At 34.2% G+C, this 22,692-nt stretch overlaps 1 protein-coding gene across 1 annotated transcript; it reads left to right on the top strand.

Annotated features, from left to right (window-relative positions):
• The first annotated feature begins 10,439 nt into the window (after positions 1 to 10,439).
• On the top strand, positions 10,440 to 11,063 carry LOC128554150 (UDP-N-acetylglucosamine 2-epimerase-like). The gene has a single exon (XM_053535399.1). The coding sequence runs from the start codon at positions 10,440 to 10,442 to the stop codon at positions 11,061 to 11,063; it is 624 nt and encodes a 207-aa protein (XP_053391374.1).
• Positions 11,064 to 22,692: the final 11,629 nt, after the last annotated feature.

The following is a 22,692-nucleotide window of genomic DNA, read 5'->3' as shown; positions in this document are numbered from 1 at the left end:
ACGGACGCGCTTGAACATGTTACTTTTATCTTAAGCTGAAGAACAAAATACCCATTCAAAAGGTCATACTTTTTATTTCGTCTGTAGATCTACCATGTCTATCAATAGCACAAACATGTTTTAACATACCGTCATGTGTGGTATTTAAATCACTCTGCTTTGAATTTCACTAAAAGACTGAGCAGGAGAATTAAAGACGCGAGGATGGAATTGATAAAATAGATATCATAATATCAAAAAGAATAAAGGCAAGTACTAAATGTTTAACGTAGTCCCTTATTTTGTTGAAGTTCACGGCCTAGCGGCCTGAAGTTGGCGACTTAGCGGCCTTAAGTTAGCGGCTTAGCAACACAGCGGCCCTTGGCCTGGCATACTCGTGTATTTCTTGTAGAAGAATGATTTGGATAATAAAATAAATATAGAGAAAACTATGAATAAAAACATTAAAACTCAATAAAGCATAAAAAGAATGTTGCTTAACTTTGAAAATTTGCAACGCAGCCTTTGATCTATGATCAATAAAATACACAAAACAGCTTTTTTAATTACTCTGACAATTTCCGATCTAGCGGCCTGGCATAACATTGTTTTTTTTGTAAAAGAATGATTTGTATGATAAGAAAAATATAAAGAAAACTATGAATACAAACGTTAAAACTCAATAAAGCATAAAAAGGAATGTTGCTTAACTTCGAAACATTGCAACGCAGCCTTTGAGAGTACACTTACTACAAAGAAATTAACAAAAAGTCATGTATATAGTTAATCTATGATCAATAAAATACACACAACAGCATTTTTAATTACTCTGAAAATTTCCGGTCCAGCGGCCTGGCGGCCCAGAGCCCTGAAGGCCTGGCATAATAGTGTGTTTCTTGTAAAAGAAGGATTTGTACGATAAGACAAATATAAAAAAAACTATGAATACAAACGTTAGAATTTATTCTACTATGCTTGTTTCTATTAAGACACGCTAAAGCTTAAATGACTTCACGTTAACGTGCGATGACGTCAATGTTATTGTTGCGACCAAGAAAGAGCGCTACTATATTTTTCTACTGTTTTAGATAAAGGGCATATAAGAATCGAAATGTTTAGAAAAATCACTTAAATTAATACACTCAAAATCAGTCATGCGTCGGCAGAATAATTCACTCGGGCTACGCCCTCGTGAAATTATTCCGCGGACGTAAAACATCTTTTCGTGTATTAATAACGTTAAAACACGGTTTTTCTAGAAATGCAAATATTTAGCATTACCTTTATAGATAAAACTCCCATACTGTTACATACAATTTTCCCGGAACTGGCAATTAATGGTGGACATCTTGGACGCCATCTTGGATTTATCGGAAAACAACCGTTTTTGACAATTTATGCCGGCATTTCCAGATACTACATATATTTCCAAACATTTTGGTATATAACATGCCTTGTTAACAGAGAATCCCACCTACTCTTAAAATAGAGGACTCTTTTGATCATTGTCACTCTACCATATGTCCCGAGCTATCTAGAGACTTAGTAAATAGAAGTTACAACTTAATGTATAAAAGAGTAAAGTTTATTACAATGATTTGTTTTAAATTGATTATTCTAGTTCGCGGGAAACTTTTTAAGGCCAACTAGCCTAAAAAAAGTCAGATTAGAAAAGTCTGAACTTATGACATATATGTTCCAAGCAGCCTAGCGACTTATTGGATTCAAGCTATAACTAAATATTATAAAGTTTGAATTCATTAAATTAACTTTTATGGAATGATTATTCTAGACTGCCAGGCCGCTGGAAGTTATCTAGCGACCTAGTGGCCTAAAATGAAGTCAAATTAATATTATTTGAAAGCATGAGTTATAAGTTCTTAGCAGCCTAGAGACTAAGTGGATACAAGACTTAGTTACAACTAAATATTTAAAAAGTAAAGATCATTAAAATGATTTTTGGAAACGATAATTCAAAGCCACCAGGCCGCAGGAAATTTCAAGCAGATTACAAAAAATGAAAACACTGGTAATATGTTCCTAACAGCCTAACGACTTATTGGATGCAAGTTACAACTTAATGCAACTTAATATTTAAATATTAAAGATCAATGAAATGTTTTCTTGAGAATGATTAGTCTATTCTAGGCCGTCAGGCCGATCGAAAATTTCTAGCGGCCTAGCGGCCTTAACTGAACTTAGAAAGAATGTTTGAGTTTCAGTAAAATGTTACTAGCAGCATCACCATTTAGTGGATACAAACTACAACTAAATATCTAAAATGTCAAGTTCATTAACATGATTTGAAAAATAAGGCTGCCATGCCCCTAGAAATTTCAAACAGATTAAAACCAAATATATTTGAAAGCACGAGTTATACGATCCTAGCATCCAAACGACTTACTGGATAAAAGTCAATACTAAATGTTTAAAAGTTAAAGACCAATAAAATGACTTTTTGAAAATGATTATTCAATGCGACCAGGCCGCTAAGACATTTCTTGCGCTCTAGCGGCCTAAACTGAAGTCAGATAGAAAGTGGATACAAGTTACAGCTAAATATCTAAAATGTTAAGTTCATTAACATGATTTCTTTTGAAAGCTACTCCTATGCCGATAGGCCGCTAGAAAAATTCTAGCGGCCTAGCAGCCAAAAATGATGACAGATTAAAAATGTTTGAATTCTTGAGTATTGTGTTAAAACAAAACTTTTATTGGTCGAAATCCAGCGGTCTGTGGTCAGCAGCCTAGTAGCCCGGGAGACTCGTGTATTTAGTTTTATGTATTTCCATGAATATAAATAAACAACAAACATGACCTTTTTAATTTCTTTGTAGTAAGTCTACTTATATTCATTGTTTATTTTCTAAATCATTATTTTAAAACAATAACACGAGTCTGTCAGGCCGCCAGACCGCTGGATAGGAAATTTTCAGAGTAATTAAAAAAGCTGTTCTGTTTATTTTATTGACCACAGATTAACTACATCTATATACATGACTGCTTGTTAATTTCTTTGTAGTTAGTGTACTCTCAAAGGCTGTGCTGCATATTTTCAAAGAGAAGCAACAAACTTTTTGATGCTTTATTAAGTTTTAACGTTTGTATTCATAGCTTTCTTTATATTTATATTATCATACAAATCATTCTTTAAAAAGAAATGCATGATTATGTCAAGCCGCCAGGACACCAGGCCGTTAGATCAAATACTTTTAGAGTAATTAAAAATGCTGTTTTGTGTATTTTATTGAACATAGATTAACTATATACATGTCTGTTCGTTATTTTCTTTATAGTAAGTGCTTTATTGAGTTTTAACGTTTGTATTCATAGTTTTCTTTATATTTATCTTATCATGCAAATCATTCTTTTAAAAGAAATAGACAACTATGCCAGGCCGCTGGACCGCTAGGCCGCAAACATCAGGCTGCTAGGCCGCTGACTTTAGGTCGCTACGCCGCCAGGCAGCTGGACCGCCAACTTCAGGCCGCTACGCCGCCAACTTCAGCAACATTAGTCCTTATATAGGCTGTTTTGTCAAATTAAAGTATATGGAGACAGTACATTTTCAATCATTAATTGCATTTAACCTTAGATGAGAGGTATATTTTTTACCTAGATCGAACTGTCACTAAAAATATTGCACACATAGGACACAGAAAGCAACAGTCAATACACAAACATGACTGTATTCATGCTAAAATACAGACTGTTATCATCCGAGCCTTCATTAATACGATTGTTAACAACAGTAACCAATATTGAAATTGTGTTAAATATGTTGCGTGTACTTCTGCTGTCCTAACCCCAATTACCTAAGGCTGAAACAATGATACGCACTTGACTTGGCTTGTATTTATTTTACGTCATTGCTAACAAATACGTACATGCACATTTCCAGAAAAAATGCCGACAACCTGAAACGGAAATAACTGCTTAATTAGAGATGTCTTTTTTTCAGGGCCTTCCGTGCAAGTAAATCCTACAAGTTTTGGACACATTTTGTTTAAATTTTCCATGTCTGTTATTCAACAATAAGTAGATCAGACGTCGCCAACTGTGAGCAAACCCTCAAAAGGCATTTGTATGGACGCCGCCATCTTAGAATGGACGTCATGTCATTTTACAACGTAAGTCAATGGGGAAAATATGAAATCCTTTTTTACTTCATTTTACATTTTTTCAAAACATGAAAAAGGTGCCTAGAGATATTACACTTCTGGTACTAACGATGCCATTTTTGACAATTTTACTACAGTATACATAAATCATCGGGGTACAAATAGGGTGACACAGACTTTAGGTGCGCTTGCACATGTGTTAAATTAATTTTACCAAGAAACTAGTCTAACAGCGATCAGATTTGGCCACATATTAATTTCTGCCTTAGCAGATCGGTTGAAGATCAAGTAACTGGCATGGTCCACTAAAGCTTCAAACGACGGCCAATTGCTGATAATTCGATTCAGGGGTATGTTTTAAAATGCTCATCCCTTCTAACATAATCGTTTACGATGAAGGTTAAAATAGTTGATTTTAATTTTTCTGCACTGTTTTGTCTTTTAATGTTTCATTAAATTCAATAAATGTGTGTGCTAAAGCTACACCCTTGTCATTTCATTCCTTATGCCAAAACGTTCTATGTTTTTAACTATCACAACAGCAATCTTTAAGTGCCGTGTGGCGGCTGTAAAAAGTCATGGAGTCCATTCAACATATGTGTAATAGAGTTCCGCTTAAGCCGGTGCTAGGGGGCGTGATGGGTGTTGCAAATTTCATTACCTCTCATGAACAGACTCAATCAAACCGAGTCTGCTACTATTCTTCTTGGTTGCATTCTTTGCTTCCAAAGGATCTTTTTACAGATTTTATTTTCTTTGATCACATGTAATCTGTTTTGCCATCTTTGTGATAGATTTTGACATATGCCATGTGTCAAGTGCATTCTTGATTGGCATTCTTTCTTCCCTGACAAAGTTAAATATTTGACTGTTATTGTCATGTGCAGGTACTTCCACTGGACAAGACTGGTTATCAAGTTACTCGTAAATCCATTTCATACCGATCAGCCCTTGTTTTTGAGAACACACATCATCTGTCTTTTCAATGCCTAACAAATTTATACCATTTTGCAATAGACAAACAACATGTATATGCTGCATTCTATTCCGTAAGCATCTTGATGCCTATTGAATACACATCATTAGACAATGATACCACTGACAAGGCTATGTCTACCTCAGTACCTTTTTCGTTCGTTTTGTTATCAACTATAACATGACATGTCCCTTGTAGTTGTTTCAGATATTGTTCTTCCATTTCACCAATATTGGAAGAACATAATTTTCTTAGCTGATTAGGAAGAATTCCTGAAGAAAAGTAGCAATGTGCAAATCTAACATTTGCTAAGAATTTTCCATCTAATGTATGAGAAGCATAGTCACACTTCATTAAAACAGACGCAGCATGGTGGATAAGCCTGCTGTCTTCAATTCGTAAATATTTTGTACACTTTCAGTGCTTGACGGGTTTGTCAACCAAAAAGATTATACCTATGAACAATACTTCATCCTGTGCTTTTTCGTCAGTAATATACTGGTATTCTGCATCATCGTTAATAAGTTTATGTGTTTGTATCATCATAAATATTGATCTTAAAGAAAGAAATCTAGGATCATTTTTAGTAATTGAAATTTTGAGACTGAATTGAGTTTTCCTTCCCTAAGAAACCCATTTAATTTGTCGATCTTGTTGAGTCGTTTGATTTTTTCAATTTAACTTTTATAATGATAACCCAGTCTGCCTCTAAGAAGAGGTGTTGTTTATTTATGCTTAAGGGTAGCTAATTTCCTTTTCTTTCTTGTTTCAGATGGATAATGCTTCGATAGTTCATTCCTTAACTCCTCACAAATTTCCTTGAGTGGAGGTTGACTATTTTCGTTATCCATATTTCAGTATTATAAACCCGAAAAACACAAGGACTGTGAAACACAGTGTCAAGACATTTAATGAAAATTTGGAGAATATTTTTGAGGCCTGCTTCCATCACCGAATTATCAAGAAAGTCCAGATAAAAGGCAATAAAGGAAGACCGTACAAATACACAGTCATGGCATCAAATTTACTGATAAGATTGTGGCACTTTGCAATTAGACTATGCCAGATTATTCCAGGTAGAAAATAATGCATTTAGAAGGTAAAATGGAAATAAAATTATTGTAGAAACAGAACAGACCAAAAAAAATAACATATTTATCTAACACACACTTAAGTAAATAAACACTTATGTACTGCATATACTAGTTTTATAATAAGTTTTAATTTTAATGATGCACAACATAAATGTAATTCATTTTCTGAGTATAGTGTTATTTCATAAAGACAGAAGTGTTAAAAAGCAGGTAAATAAATACTAAACAGAATAGGTGAATGTGAATGTCTTTACATCTTGTGGTGAATTATCTTTCACTGCAGTATTCTTACTGATAAACAAAACCGTGTGCTAGTTCTGTTTACAATTTTCTGCTTTCCGAGGTTGTTACATTTAAGCCTCTCCCGGGAAATTCAAATTTGTGACAGTTGTGATTTAATAAAATTCGTAAGTCTATTTTGAAGAATGAATGCACCAAAAGAAATACTACTAAACAAAATATATATGTTGGGTGTTTAAAAGTATAATTACGTTTCATTTTGGTAAAATCACGTGACGGTATCCCATCTTCTGGCAGTAAACTGTTTTACCTGATATGTTGGTTTTCCGCTCAAGACTTATCACAACACGTAGTATTAAAATATTGTCCTCCTACTGTGAGTTGAGTATGGCAATGTCGTTTCAGACATCAACAATATATCAGGCCCAGATCCAGGCCCGGGCCGAGGGGGCCCGTGCCCTCCCTCCCCCCCCCCCCCCCCCACCACCAGTTGGCCGAGAAGTGACATATTGTCATCAAGATGAACCCAACTATTTTGGCAAAGAAATCGTATTTTCTCAAAATTAAGATCTAAAACGCACCAGAGACCACCATTTCATACCTATATTTCAAATATTTCATGGGGGAAAACCCCCTGACCCCCTAAAATGAGGAGGGTACCGCTCCAGTACCTCATCATTTAGACAAAAAATGCACCAAAGGCCACCAACAAAATTTCATGACCCCAACTAAAATGACAGAGATAGTCCCTCCCATACATCACAATTTAGACCGAAAAATGCACTAGAGTCCAGCATTTCATACCTGTATTTCAAAATTTTCCAGGGGGGAGAACCCCCTGATCCCCCTAAAATGAGGGAAGTACCCATCCGGTACTCGAAATCTAGACCAAAACATGCACCCCACTCTTCCCTCAAATACGGACAGAGGCCACCTTCCTGTACCTACACGCTATCGGCGCTATGCACCTCGCCGGTGACGCCTTTGTTCTAAACTGGTTCCCCCACACCCCACCCCATATAATATTTCTGGAACCGGGCCAGTATATTGATATTTTTGTATTTTGTTTTGTGCGTTCTCCGTCATTGCAGGTCTTGTCTTAAATACTGGATTATCAATATCAATGAAACTCTTTCTGATATACATGTATTTGGAGGGCATAAATACTCAATTCAAACAACGAAGAGCAATAGTGTGTGTCTAAACCTGTTAACTTGTATATGTTTATTTGAAGGAATAGTGTACGTCACTTTGTACTGATAGTCTCCTTCACTCCTATCCGTTCGCGATCGAAAGGTGTTCCACATAAAAATATACGTTTATTTAACGGTAAACCTCTGTTTCATTATGTCGTATTTGAAGCACTAAAAATATCTTCCTTGAATGAGGTATGGGTTTCAACAGACGGCGAACATTATGCATAACTGACTCATCCAGACGTGAAAATACACAAACGATCAGAAGTATCGGCTACAGACCAATCAACGACGGCAGACGTTCTTATGGAATTTGTAAAACCTCACTCGGATATTGCTACAGTGGTTGTGCTACAAGCAACCTCGCCGACAACTACGTACAAAGATATAGAAGAAGCGCTGCGACATAGCGTGTCTAATAAAGGTTGCGTCAGTGTGCAACCAGCGCATGTTTATCTCTATCAGGACAACGTTCCATTGTGGACAACAATAGTGTCACGCCAAGACTTGAAGATATTTGCCGAAGATGGTAGTATATATGTGATTCATGTAGCTGATTTTATCAAAACAAAATCAATCCCAACGTTTCAGTGTCGTACCATGGTGGTTCCATATGCCGTGTGTGGTATTGATACAGAAGAAGATTTTGCATGTGCTTCCGCATTGCTTTATCGCTCAAGTACTACCGTTATAGACATCGATGGAACTTACGTTCGTTTAAAATACAAAAACCGCGTTGAACAATGGTGTACTAAAACTTTATGTGGTTCAAAAGACCAATTTAAAGAGTTTATTTTAGACCAGATAAAACAAATAGACGACTTCGAAATATTTATTAGTGCTACTGGCATTATTGCAGAGAAGCAAGGCCACTATGTTGTATCGGATGCATCAGAATTAATGCCTTTCTGGAAGGGAACTATTTTCCCAAAGTGTGTTGATGGAAAACTCATTAAAATGCAAAACGACGGCGATTGTGCAGACTGAGTGATGGAATTGGTTCGCAAGAATAATTTACAGCAGAAGAATATAATGTTGTTAGTGTTTGGTACTGGGATTGCAACTGGGTTATATATTAACGGAAATGTTGTGAAAAACGATGAAATAGGTCAGTTATTTGAACCGGAGTTTTCGGCAAGCTTTGAAACATGATGCACTTTAGTTTGTTAGAAAACTTACCAAAATTAAAAACATGTTATCATTAGATGACCTGTATGTGAGTGGAATTATCCTGAAGCATAAGCACCACATAGACATTTTAGAGCAATGTGGTATCAAGTCCATTGATTCATATCTAAATATGTGTGGCGCATTGCATATAAATGCGAAAGAGCAATTTCAGCAAAAGGAAACAAAAATTATTGCTGAAATTGGATATAATCATCAGGAAGATGTAAACATTGCCAAAAAACTTATCCGTAGATGTAAAGACACCGGTGTAGATTTGGTAAAACTCCAGAAACAAGATTTGGTCCAGACGGACGTTTTACACCAGAGGTCTTGCATAGTCCCTATGTAACAAAAAATTCTTTTGGTGAAATATACGGGAATCATCGGAATGCTTTGAAATTATGCAAGACTTTAAAGCCCTGCAAAGTTATAAAAAAGCAATTGTAAAATTTATAGCCAGTGGTCACGATAAGCCATCTTTTGATCTTTTAGAAACGCTTGACATTACGTTTTACAAAATAGGCTCCGGAGATATTGGCAATCTCGAATTAATCGAATATGTTGCAAAAAAAGCGGAAACCAGTGATACTTTCTACCGGCCTGTCGGATTTGAGGACGGTAGAAAAAATTGTACGTGCAGTGTTAAAACATAATCATGATTTAACATTATTGCACTGTGCATCTAGTTATCTAGTACCAGACAATGAGGTCCGATTAAATGTCATTCGTACGTACCAAATGATGTTTCCAAATATTAAAATAGGGTTTTCAGGTCACGATCAAGGAACACCATTGACCCTTGCAGCTGTCACATTGGGAAGTGAAGTTGTTGAAAAACACGTAACATTAAATAAACAAATGAAAGGTTCTGACCTCATTGCATCTTTAGATATGAGCGAATTACAATGCTCGTTAGAGAAGTACGTCGCATTGACTCAGAACTGGCATCAAATGCATTCAGCCTTCCGAGTATGCATGCATCAAAACCTCGGAAAACGACTAGTGTATACATGTTCATTTGAAAAGGATTCTTTAATTTCACCCGAAAATGTAGTGGCAAAGATTAATTCTAAAACTGCTGATGACGTACCAATAACTGACACTGAATGGGAGTTTCGAAAATTAAAATCGCTGTGGTAAAAAATGAAAATATGAAAACCAACCATTTAAAACTGTGTATTGGAAATCTGACAGTAGCGAAGAAGTAAAGACAGGGAATTCAACTCGTGATTTAGTATTTCTGATTTTTCAAAAATGTCACATTGATACTCGAAGCATTAAAAGCAGACATTTCAGTTACAATATGGGTTTCTGGAATGCATTTACAAGAGGAATTTGGTTCTACCTATACGGAAATAGTAAAAATGTTTTCATCTACGCATGCAAAAATTGTGTTTAGACCGAACAAATCAAAATCGATGCGGATGTATTTAAGCGTTCGCTACACCCTTCAGTCGATATGGTTTATGTACATGGAGACCGAATTGAAAGTCTTGCCTGTACTGCCGTTGCGGTGCTTGAAAACATAAAATTATGTCATATTGAAGGAGGTGAGTTAAGCGGTACTATTGATGAATCTTGAGTAATGCAATAACAAAGTTGGCGCACATGAACTTGGTCTCAAATAAATGTTCACGTCTTCGACTGTTACAGCTGGGAGAAAATGAAGGCGCGTATACACGTGGTCGGATCTCCTGAAGTTGATGCCTGGTTAGATAAAAATGTTTCATTTTCAGACGTTAAGAAACGTTACGACATCATTTATGAAGAACAGGATTTCATGGTTTTACTTTATCATCCTGTTACCATCAGTTTTGATCCAAATGTAATCAAACATGTCGTCCAGTGTTGCATTGCGTCAGAAATTAATTTCGTTGTTATAAAATGCAATAATGGTACTAATTATGAAACCATTTTGAAAGAATACATGCAGTTCAAACACAATCCTCATTTCAGATATTTACCTTCTTTAAGATTTGAATATTTCGTGTCATTGATAAAACACTCGAATGGACTCATCGGAAATTCCAGAAATGGTGTTCGAGAAACGCCCGTTTTAGGTATTTCTTCGTTAAACAATGGAAACCGGCAACAAAACCGTTCAACTGAAGCTCGATCTATTATTCATATTCCTGATCATAGAGAAATGCCAGCGGCTACATTGAAAGTAATGAAAAATATTCCGCGTGTAGAACCTGTGACGGAATTTGGTTCAAGTGCTTGTGCAGCTCGTTTTGGTGAATTCATTCGTAAATGTGATCTCAGCGCAATATATACACAAAAGTAGTTTGTAGATATTTAATTATTGTAACTCATTAAAACGACATGAATAAATCTTTAATATATTCGAGATGTTCATCTTTCTACTGTTTGGCAATAATTAGACACAACACCCTGAATAGCTGTTAAAGAAATGGAATGAAATACCAATGTATTGTAGGTCTAAATGCCTTTTATCAATAAGATCGGTACAAGAAATATTTGCTTTCGAAAACAATTTTAATATTTTCTAAATGATTGGAACGTTCAATGCTTTGAGAAATTACACATCTGTGTCTTTGCTGGATGTTTTATTCAAATATAATTGCAAACGTTAGAAATAATTTTCTGACTTTACAATAATAATAATAATAATAATAATAATAATAATGATAAACAACTTTATTTAAAGAGGATAACATATTTGACTCTAGCCAGTCTAACACATGGTCCTCTAAGATAATAATGTAAATATCATCCTAAGTATTTAACATTCTTGGAACCTAGGAGGTCTTTGTGTATCGAAATAATTGACCAAACGTCATTTGAAATTGTTGGTAATAGTTGATAAAGTCTTTGACCATTGTTCTTATGTCTGTATACGAACCAGCTTGAATGCTATGGTGTTGTTTCGCGTAAGACCAACTGTACGTATTCTCGCCGATAAAGCGGCGGGACTCATTGGCATGTCATTGATGTTTTCATACGCCATACCTGCTGACTATGGGCATGACAAAGAACCACATTCAACGTATCATCCAGAAGGGTGTCTACAACAGAAAACACACTATGCTTATACAAGTACCACAGTATCGTCGTGTCGGACATTTGGTCTAATAAACGACGGAGTGTGTGAAATACTCGTGATTTATCGTGATATTGGCAGTTTTATTGTTTTGTCCCATTGTGGGTAATCTCATTTAGTATTTTACATTAATTAGCTTTACATTACTTTCCAAAATAAACACAATATTATAGGATATTATTACATGCATATACTCTGAAATATAAATGAACCTTCGAATTAAATCTAAAGACAGATGATTTAATCACCTGTATACAAAAATATGCTGTTATTGTACCATTTAAACTACTAAGGTATGATAATTCATCACAAATGTACTTCAAAAAATCAATTAAATAATAATAGTGTGTGTATATGTACAAACATACTTTAAAAAGTCAATTCAATAATAATTCTTCGTGTATATGTAGAGGAAAAATTAATTATATATAAATTGGGATCAATTTCACTTTTAAGTTTTATTTCTGTGATTGTATTTAAAAAATAAATTTTATTGGTAGTAACCATTATTTGTTATGTTTTCTTGTCTTCATCTACAGCTATATTTTTTCCAAGCGATAGACGTAGATAATGAGAGTCAAGAAAATGTTTAAAATTTCAGACTGAAACGAATTCAACCTGAAACTGTACATGGCGAACGAAAAGTGTACCAGCACTTGGACTCAGCCCAGATATAGTTTCTGGTCCACAATATACATTACAAAAGAACTATACAATATAAAGTTTCCAACAAATGGTACTATCAATATATATTGAACATGTAAGAAAAGTATTCATTGAACTTTTATGTTTCTATGCACAGTTTCCATCTTTTAGAAAAAAAACAATATAAAATCAATTTATATGATTGCATATGTTCATGAGACCTTTATTCTCTTCGCATTTGAGTGTTTTAGACCAGCAAGTTTTTATTGAATTAAAAGGACAATAAGATGAAAACCGTTTTTAAATTTTTGCATTTACTTACCTGCATCAAAGTTAGTACGAATTTATTTCATATCAGTACTATTTTGTTTTGTTAATCTGTATGGAATGACTGCATTTGCAATGGCAAAACGCATTGCAATGGCAATATAATTTTGCCATGGCTAGAAATTTTATCATTTTGCCATGGCATTTTGTCATGATAATTTTTTCTTTAAATAGACATATGCACAGGTAGAATTATAACATTTTATAACTTTATCGCAATTTTTAGAATTTTGCCATGTCAACATCTGCCACGGCAAGTACATGGAAAAACTCTGCCATGGCAAATCCATAGCAAAAATCTGCAAAGTACTGTAATGGCAAAACGTCTTAAAAATCATGACTAATTGCAACTTTACAAGTATAAAAACAGTCACTTTGCCATGGAAAGGTAACATTTTCGCTAAATGATATGATTGACGTTAAATGATATAAATCTGACACTAAATGATGCAACAAATGCTAAATGATACACAATCGAGGCTGTCTAAAAGTTAGAAAACTTACGGTAAATGATACATTTTTTGACTCGCTAAAAGTTACAAAACGTTGACGCATAAAGATACACATTTTCTATAGGGGTGTATGGAGAATTTCTACATTTGTGAACCATTTCGCGATTATCATCTCATTTAACGCACGACCTGTCACACGAAAATTTAAAATATAGTTTTACATATTTCTTATTACTTAAACATTTATATGATTACAAATGTATTTTCAGAAATAAAACTGTATACTCTCATAGAATTCATAAAACGAGTTAGAAAACTTGTGAAAATTAAAGGTTAATGACACAGGCAAATAAGCCAGCAATACAGATCATATTTCGTCTTTTACTTTTAACTGGTTTGTCTTATGACAAGATTGGCTAGCTAGGTTAACGGACTCCCCGTACATAAATAGTGTACCATTTGGGTCGAAAGACTGCTTGGCGTGTGCGCACATTTCAAAATGTACGTGCACGCATAAAAATATACGCGTAAGTAGCTGCATGCTTATATGGACGTGTGCGTTTGTATATACATGCACTTATAATTGCGCGTGCACGTATAAATTTACGCGTGCACGTCCATATATCTGTACACGCGTATATATACGTACACTTATAACTACAAGTGCACGTTTAAATGTACACGTACACGCATATGTGTACATATTCAAGCACCCGTAATTAAGCGTACACGCGTAAAATTTTACGCATACAATGGTGAACCTGTAGCTGAACAAGTATTTCTACGAGCACCCAGAATTAAGCATGCCTGAGTTAAATTACTACTCTACGTCTACGTATATATTTACGCGTACAATTGTAAAGATATAGATACATGCGTATATTTAAGTGCAGCTAGAATGTGCATGCACGCGTAAATTCATACGTACAAGTATGTATTTTTATACGTGAATGGTTAATGTGCAGATACACGCAAATCTTGACGTGTACACGTAAGTTTAAACGTACATGCATTATGAAAAGTGCATGTATATGTATATACACGTCCATATAAGCGTGCAGTTACATTTTACGCGTGCATGTGTGAAATATACACGTTTATATTTACACGGGCACGCATATTTTTAAACATGCATTTATATTTTGAAATATACGCGCACGCAAAGCAGACTTTCGACCCAGATGGTATACCATAATAACTAAGCTCTGTTGAAAACAGGAATAAATCATTTTTCTAAAAAGCATTTGTGACAACACTTGGACGTTAATTAAGAAATAATATAATCTATTTAGTGATTTGTCGTTAAATAAAATATTTTTTTTAAGTTCAGATGCAAAGGAATTATATCACGAGGGCTCAGTCTGAGTGATGTAATAATACGCATCTGAACGACAAACAATGATTTTATTCAAGTGCAAATCACTAAATGAGATATATTTTTTTCCGATTTTGACATGTTATTAAGGATTTTTGTCTTCATCTTTGAAGATATTCACAAAATTTTTGCCTGTTCCGTGTGATGTTTTTTTTAACAGCACATCGTTATGACGTTTAATGCTATGACGTTATAGTTATTACGTAGAAACTGTGGGTTCTGCATAATAATACATAGTTTCAGTCTACTTTGTTTAATATGGAAATAAATCGGATAGTGTTATAATATGCTTTAACGAACGTGAATACATTAGACAGCGCGTGCTTACCAGAAGTTCGTGTATGGAAATACTTAAATATAATCAAAGGCCCGATTTCAAACAGCATCCGCCCGAGACCTACTAAATATATTCTTGATACAAGTATATATATTTACGAAATAACATGGAAGATGAATAAATATTAAATTTGACTAAACTGTAATATAACGACCATATTTTTTTATAAGTATCACATGTGTATTTACGAACATTTTATAGAAAAATAAAGATTCTCCATGATGTTCCATAAAGCAGAATCAATTCATTATAGTGAATAATATGTCAGTAGCCAGGAAGCGGTCCCACATATAAATGATTTAACACGGAACGACTGACGGACCCTACATTGTATTTACCGCCGAAATGATACGCATGCTTACATTGAAATAAGCCAAGCGATACATTTAAACGCTGAAATATTTTGTGACATACATGAAAAAAAACTTCCTGAACGAAAATCTGGAGATGCCTTTTACTTGGTTTCACACGCTGTTTAAGTCTTAACGATTCAGCCAAAATACAAAGAAAATGTTGTAGTTGACAAGGAATCAACACTTGTATGAGAGTGGATAAAATAACGTGGGCTTATATTGTACTCTAAAGACCACAAACTAGTTACCTACTCTTTTCTCCAAATGAACTACGTGAAAATCATTTCAATAATACTGGTATAATAAGCTATACTATAAGCTATACTACAAGGTGACAAATTGACAATTTATGCCCTCCCAAAATTAATGTATTTTCACAACTTCATCTGCAAGCTTGTATCAGCACATTTTTCTTACAGTAGCGTATTTAATGTAGTTCTGCACGTTCAGATATTTTTTTGTCTACAATGTTGGATTTGATAAAACTCCTAGATATACCTAGAAAATCCGTTTAAAAAATAAGGTCGTGTGCCCGATTTTTTGATAAATAGATTTGAATAATTTGAACCTCAAACAAGTTTTCGTAAATTTTAATAACATTTCCAGGGATAGAAATTTTCCTACAATGTAGATTTTGATGAAACTCCTCACAATCATAAATAAGCATCTGATCTATCATATGGTAGAATAAAATATAGATATGTCCGTGTGCTTGTTTTTGAGATATTTACACATATCCGCACATCACATGCTATTTTATGACACTATTTCAAATTTTAACCTGTCAAACGTTTTTATATCATATCTTATCTTCAGAAAGATAGTAACACTGCCGGTTGTATTAATTTACTCACGGGTTTCCATTTATTCAAAAAACGATTTTCATTTCCGTACGCCGAGTCCAGGCTTTATTCTACATTATGCAAATAAACGATGTTTCTCATTACAGATCTGATGCAGTCGTTCTGCTCATGCCCGAAAATGATTATCAATCGGAGCGCACGGCAAAAATACGCACATTTATGAATGTCCGCATGCATTTAGTGTATAATATGTATAAGTATCTGACTAAAGATTAGGGTTAATATCACCATGGTAACAATATATATACATTAAAGATACCATCCATTCAAATCGCTTGAATGCAGCATATACTGGAGTCTGTAATATATGTCAGAATAATTTGTATATTTAATATATTACTAATGTACAAATAAGCGCAGATAGAGCTTGACCTCTTTTTCATTGTATCATTGATATAATTATAGTTGAACTGCTTTAAGTAATACTTTTTTTTGTCATTTATAAACGATTTGGGTTAATAACAATGTTAGCTGAATCCCAGCATCAGACATTATGTTATATACAATAGTTAAAGGGAACCAGATATTTGTTAGAGCATGTAACCGGTGTAAAATTGTATGTACGAATTAGGAGCAATCAGAATCTAGTTCTATAAACAGCACCAATCAAAGCTCACTCCTGCCCAGTATAAATAGGTAGATGGATGACAAAGAATTCATTCTGTATCCAGCGATTGGTGTAGACACATCGAGGATTCAACTAATAATTTATCCCAGTACCTTGATGAGGAAGTTATTGCAACTACACTGACAGGACGGATAAATTATTGAAAAAAAAGACGTTTAAAGTTCATAGACTACAGAAGAGTTGCAGAATTTCAACAAGGATTTGAGCTAAAGGTCCAGCGCATAGGCGTTTTACTTTAACGGTAGTTAAATGCTATAGACGATAGCAAATATAGGCTTGAGCATTTGAAAGCTGAGGCACAGTCATAATGTTTGGTAATCTACTGAGATAGTAGGAGAGTTCCAGCTTATTGACGAGGTTCAGCGTTATGGGCGAAGTACAGCCAATGCATCGGTGTTATACCTATATGGTAGTTGAATGCTGTATATGATAGCATATAGGCGTTGAGCATCCAGGAGTCGGGGCAAACATATTGAGTTACAGTTTTAATTAAGAGGACATTAGGCTGAGTATCTATGCGATAGGACTCGTACGTTGTTGTTCAAAGACATCGTCTAACAGGAACTTCGACAAAAAGAACAGTCAAGTATAGTATCTTCAGTCTATAGTATCTTCAGTCTATAGGAGTGTGAGCTGATTTCATTAGTTGAAGGTTGATAGTTGAAACATTGAGTGATTTTTGCCTGATCCCTGAAACTATCTAGCTCATAATTGAAATCATTTACGAATCATTGGTACACGAATCAATTAGGCAAGGTAGCCAGAGGAAAATTTTATATATGAGATATATGGTCTCACGAGCTATTAGTTTTAACAAAGGACATTCTACATCGTTTGTCAGCTAGTCTAAGACATAATCATCTTAGCGATTTGACCCATTTCATAGTTCAAGATACTAAAGGCATAGGCACTTCCCTGGATCATATAACTCGTATCCTGACAATATATCAAAGGCGCACCAGACCTGTGTTTAGTCACCGTCCCAAGTAAATGACTTCACACCATTACAATAAATGAAGGAGATACTCTGTGCTTTATCGTGATATTGACAGTAACCCCACAGTGAGTAGCAAGTCGTTAGTTGTTATTACGTGGCATTGTGTAGACTACGCTACCAAATTATGAGCTTTATTGTTTCGTCCCATTGGGGGTAATTTCGTTTAACCTTTTACATTAATAGCTATACATTACTTTCCAAGATAAATACAATATTACAGCTTGCTTTTACATTGCAAATACTCTGAAATATAAAAGAACTTTCAAATTAAATCCAAAGAAAGATGATTTAATTACATATATACAATATTGTTTTACCTCCCACCAGATTCTAGCTCTTTCATTGGTTGAGTAGTGTCACGTGGTTGCCCTCTATATTTCTATAGAGGGTCAGTCGGCGACCCTACATGAGAATTGCTACTGCTTTTTTTTTTCTTAAAACGACGCCATGTTGTTTTTGAGAACACTGCGAAAAATATGTGCAAATACGGGAGTATACGGTCCCGTATATGTCTAATATACGAATATCATATAAAAGGTATCTTTCCTGAAAGTATGATCAAAACCTACGCCTTCAACATACTTTTGGACCTTGACAATCCCTAACTTTGAATACTGACATAAACTGTTGAAACGTTTTTATGCTAAGTATGAACGAACGGATCCATGTGAGAAAAACATGAATGTCCAATTAAAGAATACGGGATTCCCGTATATGGAATGTTCCATATACGGGAAAATGTTTCCGTATACGCCCGTATAGTAGAAGTATACGGAATGCGTACACTCCCGTATACGGAACCATTTTCCGCAGTGGAATAACTGCAAAAAAAAATGTTTCCGTATACGCCCGTATAGTAGGAGTATACGGAATGCGTACACTCCCGTATACGGAACCATTTTCCGCAGTGGAATAACTGCAAAAAAGACATATTTATGCAATTATTTTTATAAACTCGCTTTTATTAGGTACGTGAGACCATGGTACAAATGTATAGTGTATACATACCGTATTTGTAATTACTACAAAAAATGTTTTTATAACGGAAACGCTTGGAGAAACGGAAAGTGAGATTGTTAGCGATTGTTCAGGATTTTAGCTTTCTGCACTTAAATCTAGGAATATAGTGCATCTGAAATAGAGTGTTATTGAATAAAATCATCGAGGAAACGGGTTGCCTATTTGTTCTGTCAAGCGGCGTTATGGTGTGTGTATAGGTCACGTCAATCGTTTGCTTGGTGAGGATGGGTAATCCGACATGCAACTGATATGACTGAACTTCGGACAAAATTTCACTTGGCAGCAAACTATAATTTTTCCTTAATGTTCAGCAGAACAGAGAGATCGGGCACAAAACAAAACAAGGTTAGCCTTTGTTTTTCAGCTCTTATTTTATAATATTTTTGATTTGAAAGACCTATTTGTTTAATGGTTCGGCTTATTAATTTTTAGATTTCTATGCAAGGGAGACTGGGATCAAGTTGGTAGTAAATTTTGAATTAAATTAAAGAATGTTTAAGATCAGAAGGTAGGATAAATAGAACATTAGGTTACTGTCTTATAAATTTAAATTTATTAAGTGAGTCGGAGAATATATATAAAAGTCGAGGCTCTGCAGAAAGCTAAAATCCTGATCACTGACCTGATAAAGCAAAATTTTTCTGACCCCTTGATTTTTGCCTTTATTTTGCATGAAGGTAGGATAACACCCTACTTGCCCGGGAGAAGTAATAAAGTGGTCGATAAAACAAATCAATTATTGGGTTTGTTACTGACCCTCTACGGAAATATGTATTATAATTAATAATCTACTGTACTTGTACCATTTAAACTACTAAGATATGATAATTCAGCACAACTGTATTTTTTTCAATTTCACTTTTAAAATTTTATTTTGTGTTTGTATTTAAAGATTAGTTTTTATTGGTATTAACCGTTCTATGTTATGTTTGCTTGTCACAACCAAAGTGGCACTGTCAAGAAAAGTCCCACTATGTGATCTTTAATCCAACAGCTGAATGACTTAAAAGGTACACCAAAAATGTCAAAAACTTGAAAAGTTCTTTGTAAAAAATGTCTAGTTTTATTACATAATTTTTGATAGAATTACTGCATGTAATTAAAGAACATATTTGGCTATCCATGAAACTTTACAAATAACTGAAGCTTTTTTGCTAAGTTGTGAACCACGGATTTTGGTTCAACACAACTTCTGGATGAATAGAGTTATGGCCCTGAATTTTGAATACAAATTTTTATCTTTTGTTGCCCAGAAACCTTTCTTTTATGTCTGCATATACATGCTACCCAATTTGAGGTATCGAGCTATTTTCTCTTAGATACAATTTGATAACAGTATGGAGTCCAAATTCAAGCATTAAAGGAAAGATCTATGGTTACTAGAGGACAGAAATATATATATTCCATTTATTTTAGTTTTTATTTATATGGGATATGTTAATAATATATATTAATAAAGAAAAATTAATCAAATTATTTCTTTGCCCAGGAAATGGTTTTTCACCATTTACAGGTCTGACAAACTCAACAAGAGCTGTCCATAAGGCAGCATGGTCAACTATTCTCAGTGCTTGACTCTTACAACAGCTGACCATAAAAATGGTCGTGCAAATCAATACACCTCAACAGTCTGTTAAGTGTAAATAAAAATAATTTGTTTTAAATAGGAAATCGCATGAGGGCTGCGAAGTTTTAATGCAATATCTGCAGTAATTATGGAGATATGCCCTTGTAAGCAAAAATTTAACCAAAGTCCAAAAAGGGGCACAATTCTGTCAAAATACATGCCAGAGTTGTGGGCCTTGATAAGTTTAATGTGGTCAATGACCTAGAATAATACGCACATGGTTTCAAAGCTATATCTCTTCTGTATATGGAGATTATGCACTTGCAAGCAAAACCAAGGTGTAATAGTAGAGCTAAAATTCAATAATTTCAGTTACTTTTCTGATATAATATAATCTCCATATATTAAGGCCACACTCCAACGTTTATTGTGATCAAAGTATAATTTACACAGAAACACTTTTAATGATCAAATGTCAGCCCTTACAGACATAAATGACCTTCATCTACACAGAAATTTTGCTTTACCTGGGTAATTTACAAATATGTGTGTTAGGATATATGTAAATGGTATATTTTTTCAATGATACTGAAAGAAATGAAAAGGGTATAGGTAAGTATGAAAATGCATCAACAGAACAGAATGGAATATGTCAGCACTGTTTGGTGCAATAAGAATACAGTTAGAATCAATGCAAAGTTTACACAATGTGGTTATGTACCTTTAAAAGAAACTAACACTAAGAAACTAAGAGCTTTGCTATATTTTACATTGATTTATGGTCTTTTCTCTTCTTGAGTTGCCCCAGTCTGTATATTATTACAATTCTATTCTGCTGTGTTTGTGTGTGTGCATTTTAGTTCGATCTCAATCTGATTAAAATCATCTGTAAACGCTACGGATAGGATGTAAGGGCGACCGGTAGGAGGTCATCCTCTGGCGAACTTTCCGTAAGCCAGTCAGAGCTTTGCTTTCAAAATTTTGAAAGTGAAAGTAGAAGTTTAAATAAATCCATATTTAGCCTACGATCTCAACTTTTTAAGTGTGATTAACACGCTTTTATAATTCGAAAGTTAAGTCAACCGTTTGTTGAAACGAGTTCTCTGATTGGTTCAAATAAAAATAGATTGTTGAAATTAAAAATAGCAATGTTGGATTTCCGGAACTTAAAACGGGTCGCCATCACATCTTGGAAGATCGTGTACTTTAGTCAGATTGGTTCGACCTGTACGTGGCATCTGTATGTTTTTGTAACATAGATAAATTGCATTATTGTTGTAAAAATACAATTCAAAGTTTGTAAATAATAGCAAAGCCCCTAGTGCAATCTGAATATCTGTACATTTCTAGAAACTTTTCACAATAAATTAGACGACCTGAAACTTTTTATTAAGTGCCTACTGATTTCATTTTTTATTCTGATACATAAGGATGCTCCTTCAGGATATATATCACTATACCCATCACTGCTGTATTTTCATTTAATTTTAACTTCAACTTCAACAAAAATTTCAAACTTCACCCAAAATGAATACATATTTTGCTTAACTACCAAATAACGAAACCGTTAACATAATAGCTGTACGTAAAAAAGAAAGAAACCGTTTAACTGTTCCGGGCCACTGTGACCTTGACCTTTGACCTACTGATTTCAAAATCAATAGGGGTCATCTTCTGGTCGTGATCAACGTTATCTTAATGGCAAAAATAAATAAGAAATGTAAGTCGGTAAAATTATTAATACATCCCTTTCCCGATCATGGTTGCACAATTATAGTAAATTTATTCTAAGCTACGTGTTGTTTTAAAAACTACATAAATATCAAAATATCTTTAAAATGCAAGCACAGAACTAGAAACTGTATCTAAATCACTTTTGAAATATTTCATGTTGAACTGGGTAACTACGGGTACGCAATTTAAAATAAAAGATAAATTCATACATTAATATATAAAAAAAAAAATATAACATATAAATATGTATCTGTCTATGTAAATCGGCATTTTTGATCCTTAATTAATCTATAAATAATCAAACGAAATGTGTAAAATGTCATAAAATGTTTATTAAATGTGATTGACCACCTTAAAAAATTTTATCGAAATAAATTCTGGAAAAAATATGATAAGGATTTGTGAAGAAATGATATAATCAGAAAATAAATAAAGTGTAAACATAGTAAAAATTGTTTTTTCTTTAAGGCCAATAAATAAGTCAATCAAAAATCTGTTAAATTTGCCCAGGTAAGACATGTGTGAAGTTAGCATTTGACCTAATTATTCCTGAG

This window comes from Mercenaria mercenaria, unplaced genomic scaffold, assembly GCF_021730395.1.
Source record: "Mercenaria mercenaria strain notata unplaced genomic scaffold, MADL_Memer_1 contig_4758, whole genome shotgun sequence".
In the NCBI taxonomy this organism is placed as follows: Eukaryota; Metazoa; Mollusca; class Bivalvia; order Venerida; family Veneridae; genus Mercenaria; species Mercenaria mercenaria.
This window is presented reverse-complemented; position numbering and strand designations above follow the sequence as displayed.

Excerpts from the sequence above, each read along its gene's own strand:
- LOC128554150 (XM_053535399.1), top strand. The coding sequence starts at position 10,440 with ATGAAGGCGCGTATACACGTGGTCGGATCTCCTGAAGTTGATGCCTGG.